Source organism: Crotalus tigris, unplaced genomic scaffold, assembly GCF_016545835.1.
Source record: "Crotalus tigris isolate CLP2741 ecotype Arizona unplaced genomic scaffold, ASM1654583v1 scf7180000024464.508515016:1373766, whole genome shotgun sequence".
Taxonomy (NCBI): Eukaryota; Metazoa; Chordata; class Lepidosauria; order Squamata; family Viperidae; genus Crotalus; species Crotalus tigris.
In genome coordinates this window covers 1,014,782-1,042,203 of record NW_024100635.1, presented here as the reverse complement: position 1 = coordinate 1,042,203, position 27,422 = coordinate 1,014,782, and the positions used below count along the sequence as shown (strand labels likewise).

General features: G+C 41.9%; 1 protein-coding gene across 9 annotated transcripts in view; it reads right to left on the bottom strand.

The window, feature by feature from the left end:
- LOC120303337 (zinc finger and SCAN domain-containing protein 2-like) overlaps window positions 1-27,422 on the bottom strand; it is a 95,410-nt gene that overhangs the window by 45,771 nt on the left and 22,217 nt on the right. For 6 of the 9 annotated variants that reach the window (XM_039332789.1, XM_039332786.1, XM_039332788.1 and 3 more), the window contains one exon: window positions 10,981-12,253. Coding sequence is in view for 1 of the 9 variants with exons in the window: in XM_039332794.1 (XP_039188728.1) it covers window positions 8,554-10,132; window positions 13,262-13,286 (1,604 nt within the window). In the remaining 8 variants the exon portion in view is untranslated. The other 3 variants (XR_005555407.1, XM_039332794.1, XR_005555408.1) reach the window with 3 other exon arrangements.

Sequence of the window (27,422 nt, the reverse complement as noted above, 5' to 3'; positions counted from 1 at the left end):
CATGCTAGTAAAGTTATGCTTAAAATCCTACAAGCTAGACTCCAGCAGTATGTGGATCGAGAACTACCAGAAGTACAGGCAGGATTTCGAAGAGGCAGAGGAACTAGAGATCAAATTGCCAACATACGCTGGATCATGGAGAAAGCTAGGGAGTTCCAGAAAAACATCTACTTCTGCTTCATTGACTATGCAAAAGCCTTTGATTGTGTGGATCACAACAAATTGTGGCAAGTTCTTAAAGAGATGGGAGTACCAGACCATCTCATTTGTCTCTTGAGAAACCTATATGCGGGTCAAGAAGCAACAGTGAGAACCGAACACGGAACCACTGATTGGTTCAAAATTGGAAAAGGAGTCCGGCAAGGCTGTATACTGTCGCCCTGCCTATTTAACTTATATGCAGAGCACATCATGAGAAAGGCAGGGCTAGATGAATCAAAAGTTGGAATTAAGATTGCCGGGAGAAATATCAACAACCTAAGATATGCAGATGATACCACTCTAATGGCAGAAAGTGAAGAGGAACTAAAGAGCCTCTTGATGCGGGTGAAGAAGGAGAGTGCAAAGGTTGGCTTGAAACTCAACATTAAGAAAACCAAAATCATGGCATCCGGCCCTCTCAATTCCTGGCAAATAGATGGGGAAGAAATGGAGGTAGTGACAGATTTTATTTTTCTGGGCTCAAAGATCACCTCAGATGGGGACTGCAGCCAAGAAATTAAAAGACGCTTGCTCCTGGGGAGGAAAGCTATGGCAAATCTAGACAGCATACTAAAAAGCAGAGACATCACCCTGCCAACAAAAGTGCGTATAGTCCAGGCCATGGTTTTCCCAGTTGCAATGTATGGCTGTGAAAGTTGGACCATAAGAAAGGCTGAGCGCAAAAGAATTGAGGCCTTTGAACTATGGTGCTGGAGAAGACTCCTGCGAGTCCCTTGGACTGCAAGGCGTTCAAACCGGTCAGTCCTAGAAGAGATCAACCCCGACTGCTCTTTAGAAGGCCAGATCCTGAAGTTGAAACTCAAGTACTTTGGCCACCTAATGAGAAGGAAGGATTCACTGGAGAAGAGCCTAATGCTGGGAAAGATTGAGGGCAATAGAAGAAGGGGACGACAGAGAATGAGATGGCTGGATGGAGTCACTGAAGCAGTAGGTGTGAATTTAAATGGACTCCAGAAGATGGTAGAGGACAGGAAGACCTGGAGGAACATTGTCCATGGGGTCGCGATGGGCCGGACACGACTTCGCAATTAACAACAACAACAACAACATGGGTAAAAGTGCAAAAGGATTTGAATGATTGGAAAAAATTACAGTTATCTTTGTTGGGGAGAATTTCAGCGGTTAAAATGAATGTTCTTCCAAAGTTTCTTTTTTTGTTTCAAATGATACCTATCTTGAAAAAAGATGCCAACTTGGAGGAATGGCAGAAGGGTATTAACAAGTTTATTTGGGCAGAGAAAAAACCAAGAGTTAAGTTTAAAATTATACAAGATTCACGGGAAAGAGGAGGACTTAAGGCACCTAATTTAAAATTGTATTATGATGCGGTGGCTTTAATGCTGATTAGAGATTGGCTTAAATTAACAAATAAAGATATACTTTTTCTTGAGGGGTGGGATTTATTATATGGATGGCATGCATATTTAATTTATAATAAAAAAAGTAGATCAGGTTTTTAAATCTCATATTTTAAGAAACGCTATATTACGTGTCTGGAAGAAGTATTATTATAGATTAAATTATAAAATTCCAATTTGGGGGATTCCTGAACACGTGATAGAGAGGGTATCTAGAGGAGTAAATTTGGATAGGATTTCTTATAAGGAATTACTTAGTTTGGTAGGGAAGGGTTGGCAATTAAAATCTTTAGCTGAGTTGAAGCAAGAAAATATTGTACACTCTTGGTTTCAATATAATCAATTGTTAGGTGGAGTTTAGATCAAAAGGTTGGTATTACTTTAGAGGATGCGAATTTGATAAAACAGATTAAAGATCAAACTCGAGCCCATATAAAGAGAATTTATAATGTCTTAATAGAATTGGATTCTGAAACAGAGTTAGTTAAAGATTGTATGGTAAAATGGGCCCAAAATTTTCAAGAGCCGATTCTATTGGACACATGGGAGACAATTTGGGTTAGAAATGTAAAATTTACTCAAGCTCAAAATTTGAGAGAAAATTTTTATAAAATGTTTTATAGATGGCATTTGGATCCCCAAAAGTCGTCTTGTATGTATCCCAACTTGCAGCCCAAATGTTGGAGATGTGGTAGTTTGGATGCAACTTACTTTCATATTTGGTGGACTTGTAGATATATAAAAGCTTTTTGGATTAAAATTTGGTGGAACATTCAAAATATTTTTAAAAGAAAGATAAAGTTTACTCCCCAACTATTTTTGTTGGGTATAATTGTAGATTTTGATGTTAAGGAAACTAATTTGATATTGAATTTAATAACAGCAGCAAGGCTGTTGGTAGGGCAATATTGGAAGAAGGATTGTTTGCAACTATAGAAGAATGGACACTTAAAGTGTCAAATTTAACAGAAATGGCTAAGATTTCTGTTTATTTGAAGGATCATTCACAAGAAAGATACATTTCGGTTTGGAGAAGATGGATAGATTATATTCAGAATAAATATAGGACTAAAAAGTTCCATTTATTTTAGGAATAAATTTTAAATATTATTGTTATTAATATTATTAATAGTTTAGTATAGTGGAATTTTTATTGTATTGTTTATGAATTAGGATTTTAATTTGTTTATATGATTAAGTTTATTTGCAAATTGTTTATTCTGTGTTAAAAGGGAGTTAAAGCGCATTATACTTGTTTATCTACATAGTTGGTTAATGTTAGTTAGATTATGATTATTATATTTTTTTACCCTGTATTCAGCTCTGGGAGGGGGGAGGGGGGAAGGGTGGGTGGGTTTGGGGTATATTTTGTAATTTTTGTAAAACTTTTTAATGAAGAATATAGAACAAAATTGAAGAGCATCTAGGTAACAGACAATTTGGTTTTAGAAACAGTCTTGGTACACAAGATGCACTGTTCAGCATTCAGGTTCTTGTACAGCATTGTAGAGATGTCAATCACAGTATCTACATGTGCTTCATTGATTTCAATTTTGATTTCAGCTGTAGCTGCTCTCCTGGGCTCCTGCCCAGCTCACTTGCTGGTGCTTTGCTGGAAAACATGCCGCTTGCTAATTTAGCAGAAGCACAAATCAGCTGTAGCCCGGCGCTGATCCTGGTGCTTCTGCTAAATTAACAAGCTACATCTTTTCTAGCGAAGCACGAGCAAGTGAGCTGGGCAGGAGCCCAGGAGAGCAGCTACAGCTGAAATCAAAATTGAAATCAATGAAGCACATGTAGATACTGTGATTGACATCTCTACAATGCTGTACAAGAACCTGAATGCTGAACAGTGCATCTTGTGTACCAAGACTGTTTCTAAAACCAAACTGTCTGTTACCTAGATGCTCTTCATGATAATGCATGATAATTTCAATTTACACAAAAAAGTGAAAGAAGCAGCAGGCCTCTACAAAAAGAAAACCAACAACTTAGTTGACAAAGGGGAAAATTATCTTAGATGAGGATGAAAAACTAAAAAGATGGAAGGAATATATTGAAGAAATTTTTGAGGACAATATGCACTGGTAATTGTTGATGATTATAGCAGGTATAGTTTTTGCTACTTGCTTAGAGGTAAGACAGAGGTGCTACAACAATTCAAACAGTGGGTAAGTTTTGTAGAGAGAAGGTACAGACAACAAGTGTGTCAGCTGCAAACTGACAGAGGTACTGAATTTATGTCAACTAAATTCCAACAATGGTTGGGGCAGTTGGGAATAAGACACAGACGTACAAATCCTTACACAGCAGCAGAGAACAGTGTAGCTGAAAGAAGGAATGGTATTTTGCAAACAATGAAAGATTCATTATTAGAAGATTCTGGTATGAGCAGGTCATATTGGGGAGAAGCCATATTGACTGCCAATTATATAGTTAACAGGCTGTGGAGTTCCTCCATTAATAATACTCCATATGCCATTCTATATGGGAGAAAGCCATCACTGGCACATTGGAGAATTTTTGGAAGTACTGCATGGGTACATATTCCAAAAGCAATCAGAAGAAGGGGACAGCAAAAGGCAAGAAAGCTCAGGTTCGTGGGCTATGAGCCAGGGTCAAAAGGATATCTCTTTAGCGATGGAAGTAAAAGAATTGTAATTTCAAGGTCTGCTAATTTTGCAGAACAAAATTGGGACAGAATTAATGCAAATTCTGAGCATGTCTCAACTGTGAGAGCTTTGATTTATTTTTTCACCAATAGAGAAATTAAAATTCGCTAACATTTTGGATACCGAAGAAAAATTAAAATCTAAACAAAAGCTTGTAGACCAGGGTACTGAATTATCATGGTGGCCTCAGTTGCAAATGCAATCAAGTATGATAAAGATGCGAAAATGTATGGTTTTTATAAAGTACAGACAATGTTTGATCAGATACTGTTAACCTCTGATAAAAAACTATATAACTTTCTACTAAATTCAAAAATGGAGGATGAACAAGTGAAAGAAACAATGATACAGTGGGCAGAAAACTTTGGATATAATATAGATTTAAAGAAATGGCAAAATCTTTGGGAAAGAAATTATAAATTGACCTTGGCAACTTCTTATAAAAAACTGATATAAAATATTCTATAGATGGCATTTACCACCTGCTAGATTAGCAAAAATCTTTAAACGTATGTCCAGTAAATGTTGGAAATGTAATCAAACACCTGGCCTGTATTACCATATATGGTGGCCTTGTGTTAAAGAAAAATAATTGGGGCCAAAAGATGCACTTGGATAGAAAGGATGTTACGGAAACATGTAGAATTTAAACCTGCACTCTTTTTATTAGGTATAATATCAGAAAATTTTAATAAGCCAAGTGTATATTTAACATTGCATAGATTAACAGCAGCACGGATTGTATTTGCTCAGCACTGCAAGAATGAAGAAACACCACTAGACAAAGAGATAGTCAAGAAGATATTGGACTGTGCTGAAATGGACAGACTTACACTGAGGATGAAAGAGAAAGAAGATACAGAATATTTTCAAACATGGAATTTATTTCCTCAATGGTTGGAGAAAAGGGGTAGACACTTAGAATGTAACTTGTATTATTAAGCAAATAAATTGGATCAGACAACACCATGTTTATTAGGCACTAATCAAATGTAATAATAGAAAATTAGAGTTGGAAGGGACCTTGGAGGTCTTCTAGTCCAACCCCCTGCTCAGGCAGGAGACCCTATTACTATTCCTGACAAATGGCTGTCCGGTCTCCTCTTAAAAGCCTCCAGTGACGCAGCACTCACAACGTCTGGAGGGAAGCCATTCCCAAAGAATCAACCTTCATTTGAAGGAGACTTTTGAAATCTTCCCACCAGCAGAAAATCGAAGCCCCCAGTTTAACAGCGAGCAGCATCAGTGAACTTAAAAGTTGGGGAGGGAAGGAAAATGCAGCAGCAGCAGCTGAGATGCTTCAACCGAGTTGCTTCTCTGCTTGGACGCCCTGGAGGAAACCAAACAGCCCCGCTTGCTCCCGGCTTCTCCTCAGATCTGCCCTCCACTCACCTTTCAGCTGCTGCTTCAATCCGGGAAGAGCACAAAATCATCCCCACTCACTATCTTCCTCCGATTAGTGATCAGGAAGAGGAAGTTCCTCGCCGCTTCCCCTCTCCTCTCTAGCAATATAGTACTCGATGGTTTTAACTCCTTTAAGCTCAACCACAAATGCTGTATTGTCCGCTTGCTAAGCACAGATGTTGCCTTTTTCACCGCGGATAGGAGGCGGAAAAACACGCTTGTCTCCTCTGTGCCTAAGGCGTTTGCACGATTTCCCCCCTGACTAAAAGCTATCAAGTCGTTTCTGACCTCTAGCAACCGACCTTTGCAATAGCCTAGTCCAGGGGTAGTCAACCTCGGCTCTTTTATCTCATGGACTTCAACTCCCAGAATTCCTGAGTCAGCTATGCTGTGGAGTTGAAATCCATGAGTCGTAAAAGAGCCGAGGTTGCCTACCTCTGGCCTAGTGAAATGTGATGCTAGTTAAGATTAAATTAGAAGATTAGCTATATGCTGAGCCCCAAATGTTCATGACAGTTTTACACAATTATACAACCAGCTTTCCTAGGGGTTGACTCTCAGTGGAGATCAAAAGCTCTCTAAACCCAAAATCTTTAAGATTTATTTAATGTGGCTCCCAAGGTTTTAGGACAGTGATGGCGATCCTTTTAGAGACTGCAACCCAAAACCAACTAATGCATTCTCCAGTGCTGGGTGGGTGTGGCCAATTGGCTGGGGGTGGCCAATTGGCTAGGCGTGGCTAAGGTAGTAACGGCAGACAGGATGGGACTAAAAAGTTCAATTAATCAATTCCAACTTTTGCAAGATCTTCCCCCCACCCCCAACAAGTTGAAATTGACTGATTGAACTTTTTTTTTTTCTTTCTGCACACAGTCGCCCCAGTCCTAGGCCTTCAGCTGGGTTTTATAAAACCTTTTCATTTAGGCCTCTGCCGCCATGTGCAAAAAAAAAAAAAAAAGGTTCACAGTCAATTTCAACTTCTAGTGGGGAAAACAAAGTTCTTGCAAAGTTGGAATTGATTGAAGTTTTTAGTCCCACCCAGTCTGCCGTTACCACTGCAGCCATGCCCACCCAATGGGTCACACCCACCCGGCACTCGAAGATGCATGTGGGTTTTGGGTTGCAGTTTGGGCACTCAGTCTCTAAAAGGTTCACCATCACTGGCCTAGATATACCTAACTTTCTCAACGGATTGTCATTTAGCGTCCAGACCATTTACGATCTTTCTCCTTCTCTGCACATCTTCCAGGGCCTCAACATGTGTTGAACCATGGGACCAGAACGGGGTGCAGTATTCTAAATGTGGACTCACCAGTGTGGTGTAAAGTGGTACTATCACTTCTTGTCTTGACACTATCACGCTGTTGATGCAACCTACGACTACATTGGCTTGGGGGGGAGGGGAAGCTGCAGCAGATTCTCTGCTCCTACCAGTCCATTAGGACACCTAGATTCCTCTCTTGAGCCAGATATTACATATTCTATTCCTGTTCGTTTTTCCTACCTAGGTATAGGACCTTATTTTGTTCACCAATGAGCTGCATTTTCTTGGCCCAATGCTCAAATGTGTCAAGATCCTTCTGGATCTTGAGCCCATCTTCTAAGTATTGGCTCTTTTCCCCAACTTGGTGTCATCTGCAAATTTCATTTGTTCCCCTTCTATCCCCTCCTCTAAATCATTTATGAAGATGTTGAAGAGTCCTGGGCCCAAGACCGAACCTTGAGGTACCCCACTCTATGCTTCTCTCTATGTAGATGTAGTTCCATTGAGGAATACCCACTGAGTGTGGTTGGTCAGTCAATTGCTAATGCACCCAGTCCTGCTTCTGTCTATCCCATGTTGTTCTGTCTTATCAAAAAGTTAACTTGCGCTCTACCTTGTCAAATGTCTTGCTGACGTCCAAGTATCCTATCTCCAAAACATTTTGCAAATCCACTAATTACGTTACTTCATCAAAAATGGCAATAATGCTTGTCTGGCATCACATTCTTAACAAACCCATTCTGACTTATTACAGCTGCCTATCATTTCTGTTTCTCCAGAAGTATTAGTGGAAACAGAATACAAGTTGTTTAAGTTAATTAAACAACTTGTGAAATTCTCAGTCTTTTAAAAGAAGAAATAAAATCAGGGGGGACGGGACCCAGAACCAAGAGGGGTCACAGGCACCTTCAAATGCCCAGAGTGCCACACTCAGGACAAGCTTTCAGACTGAGCAGCCGACTTATTCTTAAAGGAATTCATTCCCGACATTTTTTGAACATTTGTGTCTACTCATTGTTGCCATCCATGAGGACCTGAACTTCCATGATGTCTATTGAATGTGGTTCAGAATTTGGAGAATCATCAGGAAAATCAGAAAAATCCTCTGTGATTCTTTGATTTTCAAAGGCTACAAACCGACTAGCAAAACAAATGGCTGTTTTAGAGGGAAACCATAGCTTAGTTGTCTAGTTTGAAATGTCCTAATTTCCCTGTCAGACTAGCAATGATGGAGAAGACAATTGCTGAATCTGAGAAGGATGCCAATCAAAACATATCCAGTTAGCCGTTCTAATTTTTAAACTGTGCCTAATGAATTGCTGTATTTTTATAGAATTTAGGATGTGGGCAGATAGAAATGCAACAATAAATTAAGAAGCCTAACTGCAGCTCACGTCATCAGAGGAAGAGAGTAGCGGGACTGATGTATGATTGAAACTGAAATTTTAAATTTATAAATGAGGGAAGGGCAGCTGAGTAAAATAAATTACTTAAGAGATGCAGATTTCACAAGAGACAGATTACAAGGTAACAACTGTATGTGTTAGAAACCTACCATTATGTATCACTGAGCAAGAGTTGAGTAATGAGCTTTACATTATCTTTTTATTATTAAATTCATTCATTATTAAACTTAATCACTGCCCATCTCACTGTTTGAGGCAACTCTGAGCGAATTCCCTTCACCTAACGTCCATAGCAACACTGGATTTATCAGTGAAATATTTCCCACAATCAGGACAAAGGGTTTTTCTCCTGTGTGAGTCCTCTGGTGATTCACAAGGCTGGAATTCTCACTGAAACCTTTCCCACAATCAGGAGATTTAACGAGTTTCTCTCCTCTGTGAGTCCTCTGGTGCTTCACAAGGCTGGAATTGTGACTGAATCTTTTCCCACAATCTGGACATTCAAAGGGTTTCTCTCCTGTGTGAATCCTCTGGTGTCTCACAAGGTTGGAATTCTCACTGAAACTTTTCCCACAATCAGGACATTCATATGGTTTCTCTCCTGTGTGAGCGCTCTGATGTATCACAAGGCTGGAATTCTGATTGAAACTTTTCCCACAATCAGGACATTCAAAGGGTTTCTCTCCTGTGTGAATCCTCTGGTGTCTCACAAGGCTGGAATTCTCACTGAAATCTTTCCCACAAATAGGACATTCATACGGTTTCTCTCCTGTGTGAGTCCTTTGGTGTTTCAAAAGGCTGGAATTCAGACTGAAACTTTCCCCACAATCAAGACATTCATACGGTTTCTCTCCTGTGTGAGTCCTCTGGTGTATCACCAGGCTGGATTTGTGACTGAAACTTTTCCCACAATCAGGACATTCAAAGGGTTTCTCTCCTGTGTGAATACTCTGATGTCTCACCAGGTGGAACTTGCGACTGAAACTATTCCCACAATCAGGACATTCAAAAAGTTTCTCTCCTGTGTGAGTCCTCTGGTGTATCACCAGGTTGTACTTGTGACTGAAACTATTCCCACAGATAGCACATTCAAAGGGTTTCTCTCCTGTGTGAGTCCTTTGGTGTTTCACAAGGTTGTAATTCTGATTGAAACTTTTCCCACAATCAGGACATTCAAAGAGTTTCCCTCCTGTGGAAGTCCTTTGGTGTTTCACAAGGCTGGAATTGTGACTGAAACTTTCCCCACAATCAGGACATTTAAAGGGTTTCTCTCCTGTGTGAGTCCTTTGGTGTTTCACAAGGCTGGAATTGTGACTGAAACTTTCCCCACAATCAGGACATTCAAAGGGTTTCTCTCGTGTGTGAGTCCTCTGGTGTATCACAAGGCTGGAATTATAACTGAAACTTTTCCCACAATCAGGACATTTGAAGGGTTTCTCTCCTGTGTGAGTCCTCTGGTGTATCACCAGGCTGCATTTGTGACTGAAACTTTTCCCACAATCAGGACATTCAAAAGGTTTCTCTCCTGTATGAGTCCTCTGGTGTATCACCAGGCTGGAATTCTGACTGAAACGTTTCCCACAATCAGGACATTCAAAAGGTTTCTCTCCTGTATGAGTCCTCTGGTGTATCACCAGGTTGGACTTGCGACTGAAACTATTCCCACAGATAACACATTCAAAGGGTTTCTCTCCTGTGTGAGTCATCTGGTGTTTCACAAGGCTGGAATTCTGACTGAAACTTTTCCCACAATCAGGACATTCAAAGGGTTTCTCTCCTGTGTGAGTCCTCTGGTGTTTCACAAGGCTGGAATTATGACTGAATCTTTTCCCACAATCAGGTCATTCAAAGAGGCCTGCATTACTGCTCTATATGACTTTCCAACAGACCTTCTCTTCCAATAGACTTCCAGATATTTCCCTTCACTTTTCATGTATCCTTTTGAATAATCTATTTATTCCAGTTTGAAATCTTTCTTGATTTTCTCTCTTTTTTTCTAAGAGCTGTTGAAGGAGGGGGAGAATTGTGTGGTTTTCTGAAGGAAATGGAAAATATTTTGATTTCTGGCTCAGTTTGCTTTCCTTTTCAATGTTTCTTGTTATTCTTTGTGGTCCAGAGTGCTTTTATTGCCATCCTCTTTGTCTATAAGATTCAAAGAAAAGTGTCATTAAATGGTTACAGATGTGGAAAAAAAAGAAAATATATATACATTACAGTGAAAAAACAAACATGCCACAATACTAGAATAATCTCATATATTATGATTCATTTCAGACATGGAAGACTACCTAAATCCAAGTGTAGATATTCATTCAATCATAAAATTCTCTTGTTGACTTGGATCAATCACAAATTCTTAACAATTCAAAGGGTTATCATCAAATATAAAGTGCTGAGGCTAAATTTTATAATTGCAGATATATGCATACAGAGAAAAATATAGACACACACCTACAAATGTGTATATGAAGAAAATCTATGTCTTTCAAAAATATCCCCAAATAGTTTACAGTCAAAGCTTTTCAGCTAATTTTAGAGATGTGAATGAAAAATTAATTACAAAAGTAGTAAAATAGGGGAAAAAAAGGAAGAAAGAGATTACCTAAGGTGTTTCTTAAAATGGCAGAAGAAATCTGCATACAGAATGTCTGGAGAGAAATGAACCCAAAAAAGACTCAGTATACATTTTATTTAAATAGACAAAAATCATGCTCTAGAATTGATATGATATGGATGTCCCCTAAATAAAGAACTAATATACATGAGGTTGAGATAGAACCCAATATTTGGGCTGACCATAATCCAATAAAGCTGAGTTGAACAGGAGTAAAGAAGAAATCAAGGTGGACATGGAATCAACTCTTATCAAAGGAGAAAGAATTTCAGAAATAGCAGTAACGGAAATGGAATTCTTTTTTAAAAAAAGAAAAAAGAAAACACTTTACTCCAGTACATATGGGATATAGTTAAAACATACTTCAGAGGATTAGCTATAACTTATACGGCTGAAAAGAATAAAGAGAAAAAGCCACAGTGTACAACACTAAGGGAAGAGTTTAAAAACTTGGAGCTAAACTAAACCTAATAGAGTCAGAACAACAAATCAGAAGGGCAAAACAATTTTTTTTCGAAAATGCAAATAAACCGGGAAGATGGCTGGCTTATAAATTGAAAAAAGAAAGAGAGAAAAAGTTGATGAACCAATTGCAAGATGAGAAGGGAGATGTGTAACTCCAAAATGAGACAATAAAAAAATAGTTAAAGAATATTATGAAAAACTATATGATATAGAAAAAAAATCTCTCTGGGAAAAACAACACAATATATAGAAAAAGCCAATCTACCAAAAATTTCAGAAAATTTTAAAAACATGCTAAACGAAAAAATAACAATGATGAAACTGATGGAAGCTATAAAAAGACAAAAACATGATAAAACTCCAGGACTGGATGGACTACCTGCAGTGTTCTATAAATGCTTTCAAGATACATTAATTCAGACAATATATCATAAACAAACAGCAAAACTAATTGTAAATGGGGACCACGCAGGGATGACTTGCTATTTATCACAGAAGAACGATTGGAGACAACCCCTAAATTATTGAAAAGGATTGAGGAATTTGGAGAAGTAGCAGGATTGAAGATAAATAGAGAAAACAAAAGTTATAGTTAAAAACCTTACATCCAAACAAACAGAATAATTGTCAGAAAAAAATGGATTTTCAAATACTTAGGAAAGTTAAATATTTGGGAATATACCTAACAGCCAGACGTGCAATGATAAAAGATAACTACATAAAATTACTTAATCAAATAAAATTAGATCTAGAAAAATGGAAAAACGTACAACTATCAGAGTTAGGAAGAATAGCTACTGTGAAAATGAATACTTTACCAAAACTGCTCTTCTTGTTCCAAACAGCACCTATAAAAACAGAGAAGAAATTTTTTGATGATTTAAATACTTTGATTTTGAAATTTATTTGGCAAGGAAGGAACGCCAGAATTAAACTGAAAATGCTACACAAATCCAAAGAAAATGGAGGATATGGATTACCAGATTGGATCTTATATTTTCAAGCATGGCAACTTCTTACAAAAGAAACTGATATAAAATGTTCTATAGATGGCATTTACCACCTGCTAGATTAACAAAAATGTTTAAAATATGTGTAATAAATGTTGGAATTGTAATCAAACACCTGGCACATATTACCATATGTGGTGGCTTTGTGTTAAAGCAAAATAAATTGGGCAAAAATACACACTTGGTTAAAAAAGATGTTAGGGAAACATGTAGATTTTAAACCTGCACTATTTTATTAGGTATATCAGAAAAATTTAATAAGCAAAGTGTATACTTAACATTGCATGTATTAACAGCAGCAGGGATCGTATTTGCTCAGCTCTGGAAGAATGAAGAAACCGCACTAGACAAAGAGATAATCAAGAAGATCTTGGACTGTGCTGAAATGGACAGACTTACATTGAGGATGAAAGAGAAAGAAGATACAGAATATTTTCAAACATGGAATTTATTTCCTCAATGGCTGGAGAAAAGGGGTAGACACTAAGAATGTAACTTGTATTATTAAGCAAACAAATGGCTCTCCGGTCTCCTCTTAAAAACCTCCAGTGACGCAGCACTCACAACGTCTGGAGGGAAGCCATTCCCAAAGAATTGAAGGAGACTTTTGAAATCTTCCCACCAACAGAAAATCGCAGCCCCCAGTTTAACAGCCTGCAGCACCAGTGGACTTAAAAGTTGGGGAGGTAAAGGATTTGCAACAGCAGCAGCTGAGATGTTTCAGCCTAGTTGCTTCTCTGCTTGGACGCCGTGGAGGAAACCAAACAGCCCCGCTTGCTCCCGGCTTCTTCTCCGACCTGCCCTCCACTCACCTTCCAGCTGCCGCTTCTACCCTGGAAAGAGCACAAAAGCCACTTTGCACACAAACCTCCTCCCATAAGTGATCCGGAAGAGGAAGTTCTGCTGTTCAAAGGGTCCTCTTTCAAGAGGCAACTGAACTTTCTTTCTTCTACTCTTCCCGTCTCCTCCCCTCCTTTCTAGCAATATAGTACTCGATGGTTTAAACTCCTTTAAAGTCAACTGCAGATGCTGTCCACTTTGTTCTCCGCTTTCTAGGCACAGATGTTGCATGTTTGACTCCGGATAGGTGGCGAAAAACACGCTTGTCTGATCTCTTCCTAAGGCGTTTGCATGATTTCCTCCCTGATTAAAAGCTATCAAGTAGTTTTTGACTCCTAGCAACTAACCTTTGCAACTGAGCCAAGTGAAATAGTGAAATGTGATACTGGTTAGCTTATGAAGATTAGCTACGTGCTGAGTCCTAAAAGTTCATGACCATTTTACAGAATTACACAGTTTTTTTATGGATGACTCTCACTGGAGATCAAAACTTCTCTACACCCGAAATCTTTATGAATTATTTAATGTGGCTCCCAAGGTTTTAGGACATAGCAGCAACATCAGGCCAGATGCACCAGGGGAGCCAACTTCATTCCTGCTGGCCAGGGCTGCATCCAAGGGCACCCAGCATACCAGCTTCGTTCCTGAAGGAGGAGAATGTAGATCTGCTAAATGCTAAATGCCATGTACTTCTGTAAATTTGCTTGAGGGGAAGTCTCCATTAGGTCACAGAGGAAAAAAAATGCAGCAGGGCCTGAAAATAGGGGGGGGGGGCGATTGTGAACATATAGTAGAAGAAATATTTCAAAAATACATTTTTAAAAAGAAAACAAAAGGGAAGAATAGAATATCCCACCAAAGCACATGGCCGACTGATCACCAGGCTAACCTTTTTAGAGGGACATCCTGCACTGCCATTTTTAATGTACATCTCGTAGGTTTTGGATGGGGATAGTGGCCATTTCAGCTACTGCATCTGAGCTCTGTTGCATGGAGGAGTCTGGAATAAAAGAACTGCAAGGTATATTTTATTGATTCCCTTTTCATTCAGTAACTCAAGATGGCATACAAAGCACTTCCTGTGTAGCGTGCTGTAATTTACAAGGTAAATATACCCCCAGACAACCTGCCTATTGAGGGAAGTTATATTAAAGAAAGAAATATTAAAAAGGGCAGAAAGATATATTTTTCCTCAAAAGGACTTTTTAAAACCAAACCTGGCCCCAAATCTATCTCTCTGCCCCAAGCAAGAGCTAGGCCCATACAAATGCAGATGTAAAACCATCAGAAAGTTCGAGCCAGAGCAATCAAGAAGACAAAAGAGAAGATCTGCATACCCCATCCAAACTCTAGGAGTCAGCCCCATCACCTGAGAAGCAGGATATGATAATAGAATTAAACCAGATATCAAGGCCTAGACAAACACTCAGAAACAGCCTCAAGGTTCATGCCACAGGAACAGGAAACTATTCCAAACAAAAGGCTAGGGGGGGTATAAAACCTACTGCCCATGTGCTCAATCTCTCTCTGTTCTTCTCTCCTCTGCACTTTCCTGAAGAACCATCTTTCTGCAATAAACTGTAACCTTCTTCCCAAAGCAGTCACCATTTGCTTATTTATTCCCAGCTTGGATGAACCAGGATGAAGACTTTACTTCTAACACTATCTATAATGTGATGTACAATTCTTTGGTTTCTTCTGAATTCAGGATCATTCATCTGCAGACCTTAAATATCAGTTCATTGCTCCAAATATTGTTTCTCTCTTTTCTTGTAGGCATTCCTTGGAAAACCTTAAAGAAAATTTGACTTTTAGAATAGAATAGAGCTGGAAGACACCTTGGAGGTCTTCTAGTCCATCCCCCTGCTCAAGTAGGAGAACCTATACCATTTCAGACAAATGACTGTCCAGTGGCTAGTCTCTTCTTAAAAATCTCCAGTGATGGAGCGTTCATGATTTCTGGAGGCAAGCTGTTCCACTGGTTGATTGTCCTCACTGTCATGAAGTTTCTCCTTAATTCCAGGTTGCTTCTCTCTTTGATCAGTTTCTCGTCCTGTCCTCTGGTGCTTTGGTGACTAACGTGACCCCCTCTGCTTTGTGGCACCCCCTCAAATGCTGGAATAGCACTATCATGTCTCCACTCTTTCTTCTTTTCTTTAGACTAGCCAAGCCCAAATCCTGTAGCTGTTCTTTATATGTTTTAGTCTCCATGCCTTTGATCACCTTAGTTGCTCTTCTCTGAATTTTTTCCAAAATCTCAACATCCTTTTTGTGATATGGTGACCAAAATTGGCTGCAGTATTTCAGGTGTCGTCTTACTAGGGCTTTGTAAAGCAGTACTAGTACTTCGCGTGATCTTGATTCTATGCCTCTGTTTATACAACCCAGGATTGTATTAACTTTTTTGGCGGCTGCTGCACACTGCTAGCTCATGGTCAAGTGATCGTCCAATGGGACTCTAAGGTCCCTATCACAGTTACTGTTTTTAAGCCAGGTCTTGCCCAATCTGTACTTCTACCTTTGATTTTTTTCCTGCCCAAATGTAAAACTTTGCTTTTCTCCAGATTGAAACTCATTTTGTTGGATAGGGCCCAATGTTCAAGTTTGTCAAGATCTTTTTGGATTCCAAGTTTGTCTTCTGGGGTGTTGGCTACTCCTGCCAGTTTGGTGTCATCTGCAACTTTGATGAGTTCCCCTTCAATTCCCTCATCTAAGTCATTGATGAAGATATTGAAGAGTACTGGGCTGAAGACGGAACCTTGTAGTACCCCACTGCTTACTTCTCTCCATGTAGATCTAGTGCCGTTGAGCAGGGCTTTTCAACCTTTTTACTGATTGTATCACTTTTAGGATATCTCAGTATTCGAGTACCACCTAGCAAGGTGTCAAAAACTTGATGACCAAAAAAAAACCCTGTTCAAAGTTGCAATTGCACTGAAATGACTTATGACCATTTTTCACACTTATGACCATTGCAGCCTCCCCAGAGTCATGTAATTTATATTTGGATGCTTGGCAACTGATTTATATTTATGATGGTCACAGTGTCCCAGAGTCATGTGATCCCCTTTTGCTCAAGTCTATCAGGATCCCTTTGGATCTTGAGCCTATCTATTTATGAAGATGTCAAACTGTACTGGGCCCAAGACTGAATTTTGAGATACTGTGGGGGAAATTTAAAAATAAAAATATATACTTTTAGTATTATCCTCATGTAATCATATTTTATATTTTATAATTATTATTGTATAATCAATTGCCTGAGTAGATGCTTTGAGTATATAGGGAATATACAAGCCTCAGGTGGAAGAAGGGGGGAGAACAGGAGTTACTGTGGGGCCCAGTATGAGTCACCATCTAGGAATTGTTTTTAAGTACCTGTTGGTACCTGGTACCCCTACTGGATCTAACAGGTGTAGAGGATGGGAGACATCTCTCTTTTAGAAGTGATCAGCATGCACATATATGGTCTGAGTAAACAGGATAGTAGGGGAGGGATCTTATTAGTATAATGTAAGCAAATGGGGGCGGAGATAATGTATTCTGTTTAGGCGCTTCTGATAGATTGTAACCTCCAAAGCCTAAGTCAATGGGGCCATGGGGGAGGGAATGAGGCGTCGTGATAAGATGTATAATAATATATGATTTTGGAATTTGGGGGGTGGTTCAGTGCTTGGCTACATTGCATTGCCTTCCTGAATCCACCACGCTTTGCAAACCGTTATTGTTTTAGACTTGGATGTGACGTCTAATAAACTTCTTTTCTATTTGTAACCCAGAGTGGATTTCAATTTCTGACTATTTTTGTGTCTAACAATACCCCACTGCATGCTTCCCTCCATGTAGATATAGTTCCATTGAGGAATAGCCACTGAATGCAGTTGGTCAGTTAATTGCAAATCCTCCTGTTGGTGATACTATCCCATATTGTTCTGCCTTACCAAGAAGTTGTGATCCACTTTGTCAAATGTCTTGCTGAAGTCCAAGTCTACTATCTCCACAGTATTTTGCTGATACATTAATGTAATTGCTGTATCAAAAAGGCAGTAAGTTTTGTCTGGCCTGATCTCTTTTTAACAAACCCATTCTGGCTTCAGTTACAGATGCCCATCATTTTGTTTCTTCAGAGACATTATTGGAAACAGAAAAAGAAGTTTGCTTTAATTAAATCAGTTGGGAAATTCTCATTCTTTTAAAAGGAGGGGGCACAGACAGAACAGCCAAGAGGGGGTCACAGGAACCTTCAAATACCCCAAGTGCCATACTCAGGATCAGCTTTGAGACAGCCAAATTCTTATATTAAAGGAATTCATTCCCAAATTTTTCAAAACATTTGTGTCTAACTCACTTTCTCCATCCATGGGGACCTCAACTTTCCCATTGTCTGTCAGATCTGGTTCAGAATTGGGAGAATCATCAGGGAAGTCAGAGAGATCCTCTCTAATTCTATAATTTTCAAAGACTAGAACCAAAGGTTGTTTAGAGTTTGTAAAGTTACAAGGAAAATCATAGCTTAGTTGTCCAGTTTGAAATGTCCTAATTTTATCTCTAAGACTGGTAGTGATGGAGAAGACCATCCCTTAGAAGAATGCAAATCAAAACAGATCAAGTTTAGTCATTTTAATTTTTAACTGTACATAAAGAAATATTGTACTTTCACAGAATTTAGGACTGGGCAGATATCAAGGCAACAAATAAATTAAGAGGCAGAAGTCTAATTGCAATTAGAATGGCTAAACTTCATCTGTTCGCATGAGCGCTTTTCTCAGATTCAGGGATGGTCTTCTTCATCACTGCCAGTCTGAGAGATGGAAATTAGGACATTTCAAGCAGGGGAAATAAGCTAGAGTTTACCTTGTAAGTTACAACCTCTGTACATTTTTTTCTCATATTAAGGTAGCAAAACAGAGAGGATTGTCCCTCTTCTGTGTGACAGTGTGGCAAAATGGCAGCCATTTCCACAAGTCCACTGCATGGCCCAGGGACGAATCCAGGGCCCACTGAAAATGACAGCTGCTTCCTGGAGACAGTCTTGAGGCCCAGGGATGTGTGCCCACTCCTCCGTCCCCAACATGCGGTTCACAGATGAGGAGGGTGGTGTGAGGCCTGGTGGGGTGGGAGTCAGGCCTAAGGACTGCAGGGACGCAGTGGGAATGGGAAAAGGGCTGTAGGGACCCAGTTGGGGGGGGGAAAGGACTGGGGGGACGCTGTGGGGGAAAGAAGGGCCAGGGAGATCCAAGGATTGGGAAACAGAGCACAGGGTATCTCGGAGCGTGGGGGAGGCCTAGGGATGCCTGAAACAGACAAGTCCGGTCCTGTGCTAGGCCACCAAGAGTTTCCTACGACCCTGAGATAGCTAGTGTTCCGCTTAGTGACTCGCACATTTGATTAATGGCTGCATCAGGGAGATCAGGGTACTTAAGGAAAGCAGTCTCACTTGACTGTTGCAACATGCAACCATAATTGGCAGGAGATGACAGGTGTATCTTGAGGACCTTTTCTATGCTGACTGAGGAATTCTGGGCCTCAAAAACTGGTTGAATCCAAGGCAGAAGACTGAAACTCCACATGTGGGAATTATATAATCAATACACAAAACTACTACCGCAGCATTTTTGAGGAATTCCACTTCTGCAAAAAAGTATCCAGTAACTGCTGCTGATAACATGAAATGGAGTTAGTCTTTTTTTCCGTTTTCCTTTTCTCTTCACTTACAAGAGAAATCCTGACAAATGTTTCAGTAAAAAGATCTGCCTTATGTAATTGTCCAAGTGACCTTTTCACGTGAAGTATTAATACCACTTTACAATGCCTTGGTAAGGCCACACTTGGAATATTGCATCCAGTTTTGCTCACCACGATGTAAAAAAGATGCTGAGACTCTAGAAAGAGTACAGAAAGAGCAACAAAGATGATTAGGGGACTGGAGGCTAAAACATATCAGGAACGGTTGCTGGAATTGGGTATGTCTAGTTTAACGAAGAGAAGGACGAGAGGGGACATGATAGCAGTGTTCCAGTATCTCAGGGGCTGTCACAAAGAAGAGGGAGTCAAGCTATTTTCCAAAGCGCCTGAAGGCAGGACAAGAAGCAACAGGTGGAAACTAAACAAAGAGAGAAGCAGCCCAGAACTAAGGAGAAACTTCCTGACAGTTAGAACAATTAACCAGTGGAACAACCTGCCTCCAGAAGCGGTGAATGCTCCAACACTGGAGGTTTTTAAGAAGAGACTGGACAGCCATTTGTCCGAAATGGTATAGAGTTTTCTGCCTGAGCAGGGGGTTAGACTAGATGACCTCCCAGGTACCTTCCAACTTTATCATCATCATCATTATTATTATTCCCACTTACTCTTATTTCCCTCTTTTTCTGAACTAGAAAATGATGTCCCTTGATGTTTCATATATTTCTTCTACATAGTCTGTTTCATCCAGCTCAAAACTTTTTTCCCGTCTTTCTCTTTCTTGTCTGTCAAGAAGACAGACTTTTGGGGAAGAAGAAGGCTTTTACAGTTTTCCAGAGGAGCTAATAAGATTTTGATTGTTACCTTGACTTGCTTTGCATTTTAATGCTGCTTGTGATTCTCAGGTCTCCACAGTGCTCCCTTTGACATTCAGAGAATCATCAGGGAAGTCAGACAAATCCTCTGTAATGTTATGATTTTCAAAGGCTACAAGCCCACTGGGGTCCAGGGAGCAATGATGTCACACAACTGAAGGCTGCTTTACACATTGTAAAGTTATGAGGGAAATTCTAGCTTAGTTTTCCAGTTTCAAATATCCTAATTTCCTTCTCTCAAAGTGGCAGGGATGGCGAAGACCATCCCTGAATCTGAAAAGAATGTCAGTCAAAACAGATCCAATTTAACCACTCGAATTTTTAAAGTGTGCCTAAACAAATGCCGTACTTTTATAGAATTTAGGACTAGGGCAGATTGCAAGGCAACAATAAATTTTCTACTTACATTTTTCCCCTCAGGTTAAGGTGGCAAAACAGAGAGGGTGTAAGGCCCGGTGGGGTGGTAGTCAGAACAAAGTGGATCCTGGGGGGAAGAAGAGGCCTGTGGTGACCCTGGAGGAGGGGGAGGGAAATGACTGGGGGACCCTGTGAAGGGAAGGGCCGAGGAGACAAAAATGATGGGAAACAGAGCACAGAGTGTCTTGGAGGGTTGGGGACGCCTAGGACAGGGCTTTTCAACCAGTGGTACAGGTACCACCTGTGGTACATTGGCACCTGGCAGGTGGTACATGACCACCCTAGAAAAGTGGTAGCAGGGGAGGGGAATGAGCTGAACCAGTGGCAGTACCGCACAAACCTGAGTGAGAGATGGCTGGAGCTGCAGGGCTGTCAGGGCTCAGTGGAAGCACCAGGATCAGTGCTTCTTCAGGGCTGTCAGGGCTCAGCAAAAGCACCAGGATCAGTGCCACTTTCCAGCTGATCGGCGCTTCTTCGGGGCTGTCAGGGCTCAGTGGAAGTGCTAGGATCCAACTGGAGCTCGGCGCTGATCCTGGTGCTTCTGCTGAGCCCAGAAGAAGCACCGATCAGCTGGAATGTTGCCTTATCTCCAGGGTCTTGTGATTTACATTCAGATGCGTAACAACTGATTCATATTTATGATGGTCACAGTGTCCCAGGGTCATGTGAAGTGACCAAAACTTGCTGCAACAACTCATCAGACGGGGGGAATAAAAACCACACACACTGCATCGCACCCCCGCTGCCAATTCTCAACAGAAATGCTCACAACCATGGAAACCTCGGACAGGAGGAAGAGGACAGGCAGGTGTCTTGCTCGGCTGTGGCTTGGGGGACACTTTTTTCAGTGCCATTGCAACTTCGAATAGTCACTAAGCGAACTGTTGTAAGTCGAGGACTATCTGTACTTCATCACTTTTTTCCTTTTTTTTGGTCATCAAGTTTTTGACACCTTGCTAGGCGACTGATAGTATTCAGATATTGCCATATCCGAAAAGTGGTACAATGAGTGACAAGGTTGAAAAGCCCTGGCCTAGGATGCCTGATGTAGGCAAGCCTGGGCCTGCGCTAGGCCTCCAAGAGTTTTCCCCAATCCTGAGGTAGCCAGTGTTCCCCTTAGTGACTCGCACATTCAATTAATGGCTGCATCAGGGACATCAGGATAGTTAAGGAAAGCAGATTCACTTAACGGCCGTTGCAGCAGGCAACCGTAATTGACAGCCCATGACAGTTGTATCTTGAGGACTACTTTTATGTTAGCTGAGGAATTCTGGGCTTCAAAATCTGGAGGAAACCAAGGCAGAAGACTGAAACTACACATGTGGGAATTATATAATTCTCACTCTTTCTCCCTTTTTCTCTCTCTCTATCTCTCTTCCTTTCTCTCCCCTCCTCTCTCTTCCTCTATTTCTCTCCCTTTCTTTCTCTCTATCTCTCTTCGTCTCCCTTTCTCTCTCCCTGTCACTCTCTTTCTCTTTCTCTCTCCCTCTATTTCTCTTTCCCTCTTTCTCTCCCTCTATTTCTCTCTCCCTCTCTTCCTCTCAAAGATCCTTAAAATCCTTAAAAGTTATGCTTGGGTGGAAGACTTTTTCTTTTACAGATGGGGTGGGTTGACAGACAAGTACTCAAAAAAAAAAAAAAGGAAAAAAAAGTGCAAATAGGCGTCCAGTAGGTAGCTTGAACAACTTCTTTCTCTTGCCACCGGCTTCTAGGAGCAAAAGATATCTAGCGCTGTAACCAGGCACCCTGGAATGGCAATTCCAGGGCTTCCTGCACCGGCTGATTTAGTTGTTTGCAACCTCCTTTTCTTGCTTGGGTGGGGGGGAAGGGACACGGGCAGGAGAGATTCCTTCTTTCTCATCCAAGGAGGGAAGTTATGTTGCACCGGCGACTCTGTGTTGAGCCTGCGGGCCCAACATTCACGGGCAAGCAGGAACCCACCCGCCGAGCCGCCACCTCCCTATCACCCTCCCAAAAACCCCCATCTTGCTCCGAAGGGTCTCCAGCTGGGGAGAGGGACAATCGGACAGGGGGGGGTCCTGGAAGACTGGAGGGGTTCAAACCCTCACCCGCTCCGACTTTTATTCCCTCTCTGGGATCTGTTTCTCCAAGCGCTCGATCCAGCTGCGGTCGGGATCCCAGAGGGTCGCTCCCCTCCCGCCGGCGGATACTCCGCAGGGTTTACTCATAAGGGTGAGAGTCAGTCCCGGCTCAGCCCTTTACCCCGCTAAGGCTGCTCGTTGATTAACGGGCTCCCCGGGTTTGTTTGGTGTTTTTTTTTCCCCAACCCTTCTCCCTCGCCTTCTCTTGCGCCGCCAAAGACCCTTTTTAGGATGGAGAAAGTTAGATATCTAGAAAGCGAACTTCTTCAGGAGGGAGTCATTTAAGGGCGGCGGCGACGAGAAGGCGCCTCTGGGATGCTTACTCGCAAGTAAACCCGACGGCTTCCTTCTCCACCCTCCCCCCTCCTTCCCCAAAGTGGATTACACATTTGGCGAGGGAGCCGGTTTGGCAGCGCGCGCCGCGCGGCTCCCATTCTCCTCCCCGCGAGTAAGAGGTGCCAAATTATGTGAGGGAGGGTGGAGTGGGGGGGCAAACTTTCGAAGCATTCCCTCCGCGCCCCCCCAGAAAACGACCTCCTCTGCCTGTGAGGAGGCTGCAAAAGGAGAACAAGAAGGGGTTGGTTGGGTGGGTGGGATGCTTAATGCTTTTTCATGGAAGTTTCCCAAAATAGAACGATACGACTTTATAGCTGTCCCAGATTCCACCTATTTCATTCTCTCCTTCCAACATTTTCACCTTCCACCGAGCGTACTTGATTCTCAGCTAAATGTTTTCTGACAAGTCCCTCTCTCAATGCATTTCCTTTTTCCTAACAATTTCTGGCAGTGGAGTATACACTTCCCCAATCGGAGCCTTGCCTTTGGATCCCGACCAGGCGGGAGGCAAAATAAAAGGAAGCCGTTTAAAGGTGGGAGGAGGGAAAATCCCAAGGTTGGCTTGCTCCCGATTCACCACGAAAAAGGCGAAGGGAAGCTTGCAGTTCGGGCTGGTAGGCAGGCAGGCTGGCTTGCTGGCTTTCTCGCCTGCGCCAACTCCCTTCTCTTCGCTTGCAGCCGGGTGATTCTGAGTTTAAGTGCAGCTCCTAGCAAACCAGAGGAAAATCCCATGGATGGGGGTGGGGAGACTCAATTAAGGTGCTTACAACCCCCACACGCAAGGGCAGAAATCAAATCGGTTTTGGTTTTTTGTTTTTTTTAAAAAAAGCTAAAATTTAAAAAAAATACAATCCAAAAGTGCTATTTAAAAAAGCAATTGCACTGAATGCATCAAGGCGAGCTGGCGGAAAGAAAAGATGATCGCCAGCACTTTTATTCACAGACACCAGATTTTTTCCCTCCACATCATAAAATGTCCATTCCTCCCTCCAAAAGGGAGGGAATCAAAATACAAAAGGAATCCACCTCTATGGCAAAGCCCTCCGGTGTGCTAATTCCACAGCTAACAATCCTTCCTTCTTTCCCTCCCTCCCTCCCTCCTTCCTCCTCCTACCTCATCCCCAGCTCCTCGCCAGCCCGTCTCCCCTCTTCCACTGAGGCGTCTCCCCTCTTCCACTGAGGCGCGAGCGACTGCAGGCAAGCACGATCTGAAGCAACTCTGCCGGCTTCGCAGATTCCCCGGGAAGATACGTCACAGACGCCAATATCTGTGCCGCGGCTTCTGATTGGTGAAAAGGCTGGGAGAAAGCAGGCTGAGTCGTTGGCTCTTGCTAGCTCTACCTGAGAGGTGGGGAGTTGCTCCTTTGATGCTTTCAGTCTTACCATTCTCTGTGTTATTTTTATCCGCCTGGAGACGGATAGAGGAGCAGTGTCTCGGTTCCTAAGACCATTGGAAATAGGTGTTTTCCGATGGTCTTAGGCGACCCCTGTGAAAGGGTCGTTCGACCCCCAAAGGGATCGCGACCCACAGGTTGAGAACCACTGCTCTAGATCATTTATGAAGATGTCCTGGGCCCAAGACCGAACCTTGACATACCCCACTGCATGCTTCTCTCCATGTAGATGTAGTTCCATTGAGGAATACCCACTTAGTGTGGTTGGTCAGTCAATTGTGAATCCACCTAGTGCTGCTTCTGTCTATCCTATGTTGTTCTACCTTATCAAAGAGTTAACTTGTGTTCTACCTTGTAAAATGTCTGGCTGACATCCAAGTATACTATCTCCAAAACATTTTGCAAATCCACTAATTAAGTTACTTCATCAAAAATGGCAATAATGTTTGTCTGGGATCACATTCTTAACAAACCCATTCTGGCTTGTTACAGCTGCCCATCATTTCTGTTTCTCCAGAAGCATTAGTGGAAACAGAAGTTTACTTTAATTAAAGAACTTTTGAAATTCTCAGTCTTTTAAAAGAAGAAATAAAATCTGGGGGGGGGGGCGACGGGATCCAGAAGAACCAAGAGAGGTCACAGGAACCTTCAAATGCTCTGAGTACCACTCTCAGGACAAGCTTTCAGACTGAGCAGCCGACATATTCTTAACTTAAAGGAATTCTTTCCTGGGTTTTTTCAAACATTTGTGTCTACTTATTGTCGCCATCCACGGGGACCTGAACTTCCATGACGTCTGTCGAATCTGGTTCAGAATTTGGAGAATCATCAAGGAAATCAGAGAGATCCTCTGTGATTCTTTGATTTTCAATGGCAAAACAAATGGCTGTTTTAGAGGGAAACCATAACTTAGTTGTCCGGTTTGAAATGTCCTAATTTCCCCATCAGACTAGCAATGATGGAGAAGACAATCGCTGAATCTGAGAAGGATGCCAATCAAAACATATCCAGTTAGCTGTCCTAATTTTTAAATTGTGCCTAATAAATTGCTGTCTTTTCATAGAATTTAGGACTAGGGAACGCAATGCAATAATAAATTAAGAGGCAGAAGCCTAACTGCAGTTCAAACCATCAGAGGCAGAGAGTGGAGGGACTGATGTATGATTGAAACTGACATTTTAAATTTATAAATGAGGAGGGAAGGGAGGCTGAGTAAAACAGATTACTTAGAGATGCAGATTGCACAAGAGACAGATTACAAGTTAACAACTGTATGTGTTAGAAGCCCGCCTTATGTATCGCTGAGCAAGAGTTGGGTAATGAGCTTTACATTGTTGTTGTTAATTGCGAAGTCGTGTCCGACCCGTCGCGACCCCATGGACAACGTTCCTCCAGGTCTTCCTGTCCTCTACCATCTTCTGGAGTCCATTTAAGTTCACACCTACTGCTTCAGTGACTCCATCCAGCCATCTCATTCTCTGTCGTCCCCTTCTTCTATTGCCCTCAATCTTTCCCAGCATTAGGCTCTTCTCCAGTGAATCCTTCCTTCTCATTAGGTGGCCAAAGTACTTGAGTTTCAACTTCAGGATCTGGCCTTCTAAAGAGCAGTCGGGCTTTACATTATCTTTTTATTATTAAATTCATTCAGTATTAAATGTAATCACTGCCTATCTTGCCGTTAGAGGCAACTCTGAGTGACTTCCCTTGACCTAATGTCCATAGAAACACTGAAAATACCCATTTTTCCCCTTATCAACAATGAAACCTTTTCAACTGTAAATTTTTTTTCTTATGTTAGGTAGCAAAACAGAGAGGTTTGTCTCTCTTCTGCGTGACAGTATAGCCAAACAGCATCTGTTTCCACAAGTCCATCACATGGCCCAGGGACGAAGCCAGGCCCACTGAAAATAACAGCTGCTTCCAGGACACAGTCCCAAGGGCCAGGGATGCACGCCCTCCCCTCCTTCCCCAACGTGAGGATCAGAAATCTTAGAAAGAAAGAGGAGGGTGTGAGGCGTGCAGGGACCCAGTGGGAGGGAGAAAAAGCCTGTGGAGACCCTGGGGTGGGAAAGAACTCGGCAGACAAGGGTTGGGAAACAGAGCACAGGGTGGGGGAGGCCTAGAGATGCCTACAACAGGCAAACCAGGGCCTACACTAGGCCTCAAAGAGCTTTCCCCAACCCTGAGCTACCCAGTGTTCCACTTAGCGACTGAATCAGGGAGATCAGGGTAGTTAAGGAAAGCAGTCTCACTTAACGGCCATTGTAGCATGCAACTGTAATTGGCAGGCCATAACAGCTGTATCTTGAAGACTACTTGTATGCTGGCTGAGGAATTCTGGGCCTCTAAATCTGGAGGAAACCAAGGCAGAAGACTGAAACTCCACATGTGGGAATTATATAATCAATTTACAAAACTACCGCCCAGAAGCCTTTTTGAGGAAATCCACAACTTCTACAAAAGGAAATATCCAGTAGCTGCTGTTGCTAACCAGAAATTGGTAGTTAGCCCTTTTCCATTTTCCTTGTCTCTCCACCTACAAGCCTAGTCCTGAGACATGGCTTAGGATACAGGAGGATCTGGACAGACTTGAAAACTGAGCGCTATCTAACAAAATGAAATTCAATGGTGAAAAAAGTAAGGTTCTACATTTAGGCAAGAAAAACCAAATGCACAGGTATAGTATAGGGGGTACCTTGCTCAATAGAGTAACTGTGAGAGGGACCTCGGAGTCCTAGTGGACGGTCACTTAAATATGAGCCAGCAGTGTGCTGCAGCTGCCAAAAAGGCCAACACAGTGCTGGGCTGCATTAACAGAGGGATAGAATCAAGATCACGTGAAGTATTAATACCACTTTACAATGCCTTGGTAAGGCCACACTTGGAATATTGCATCCAGTTTTGGTCACCACGATGTAAAAAAGATGTTGAGACTCTAGAAAGAGTACAGAGAAGAGTAACAAAGATGATTAGGGGACTGAAGGCTAAAGCATATAAGGAAAGGCTGCTGGAATTGAGTATGTCTAGTTCACAGGTCAGCAACCTGTGGCTCCGGAGCCGCATGTGGCTCTTTGAGCCTTCCCCTGTGGCTCCCAGCCTCCTCTGCCATTTGAAGAGAGACAGAGACAAAGAGAGGCACTTGCGCTTCTCTGCTTCTCTCTCTCTCTCTGTGTGTGTAAAAAAGAGAGTGGATTCACTGTGTTCTCCGAGGAGCTGAAAAGCTTATTGGGCGGAGCTCCTCCCTTTGCTGCGTCTCTGCAGGAAGCAGGAAACAGGAAGGGCAGGAGAGAGCTAGCAAGCCCAGCTATGCTGACTCAGGAATTCTGGGAGTTGAAGTCCATGAGTCATAAAAGAGCCAGGG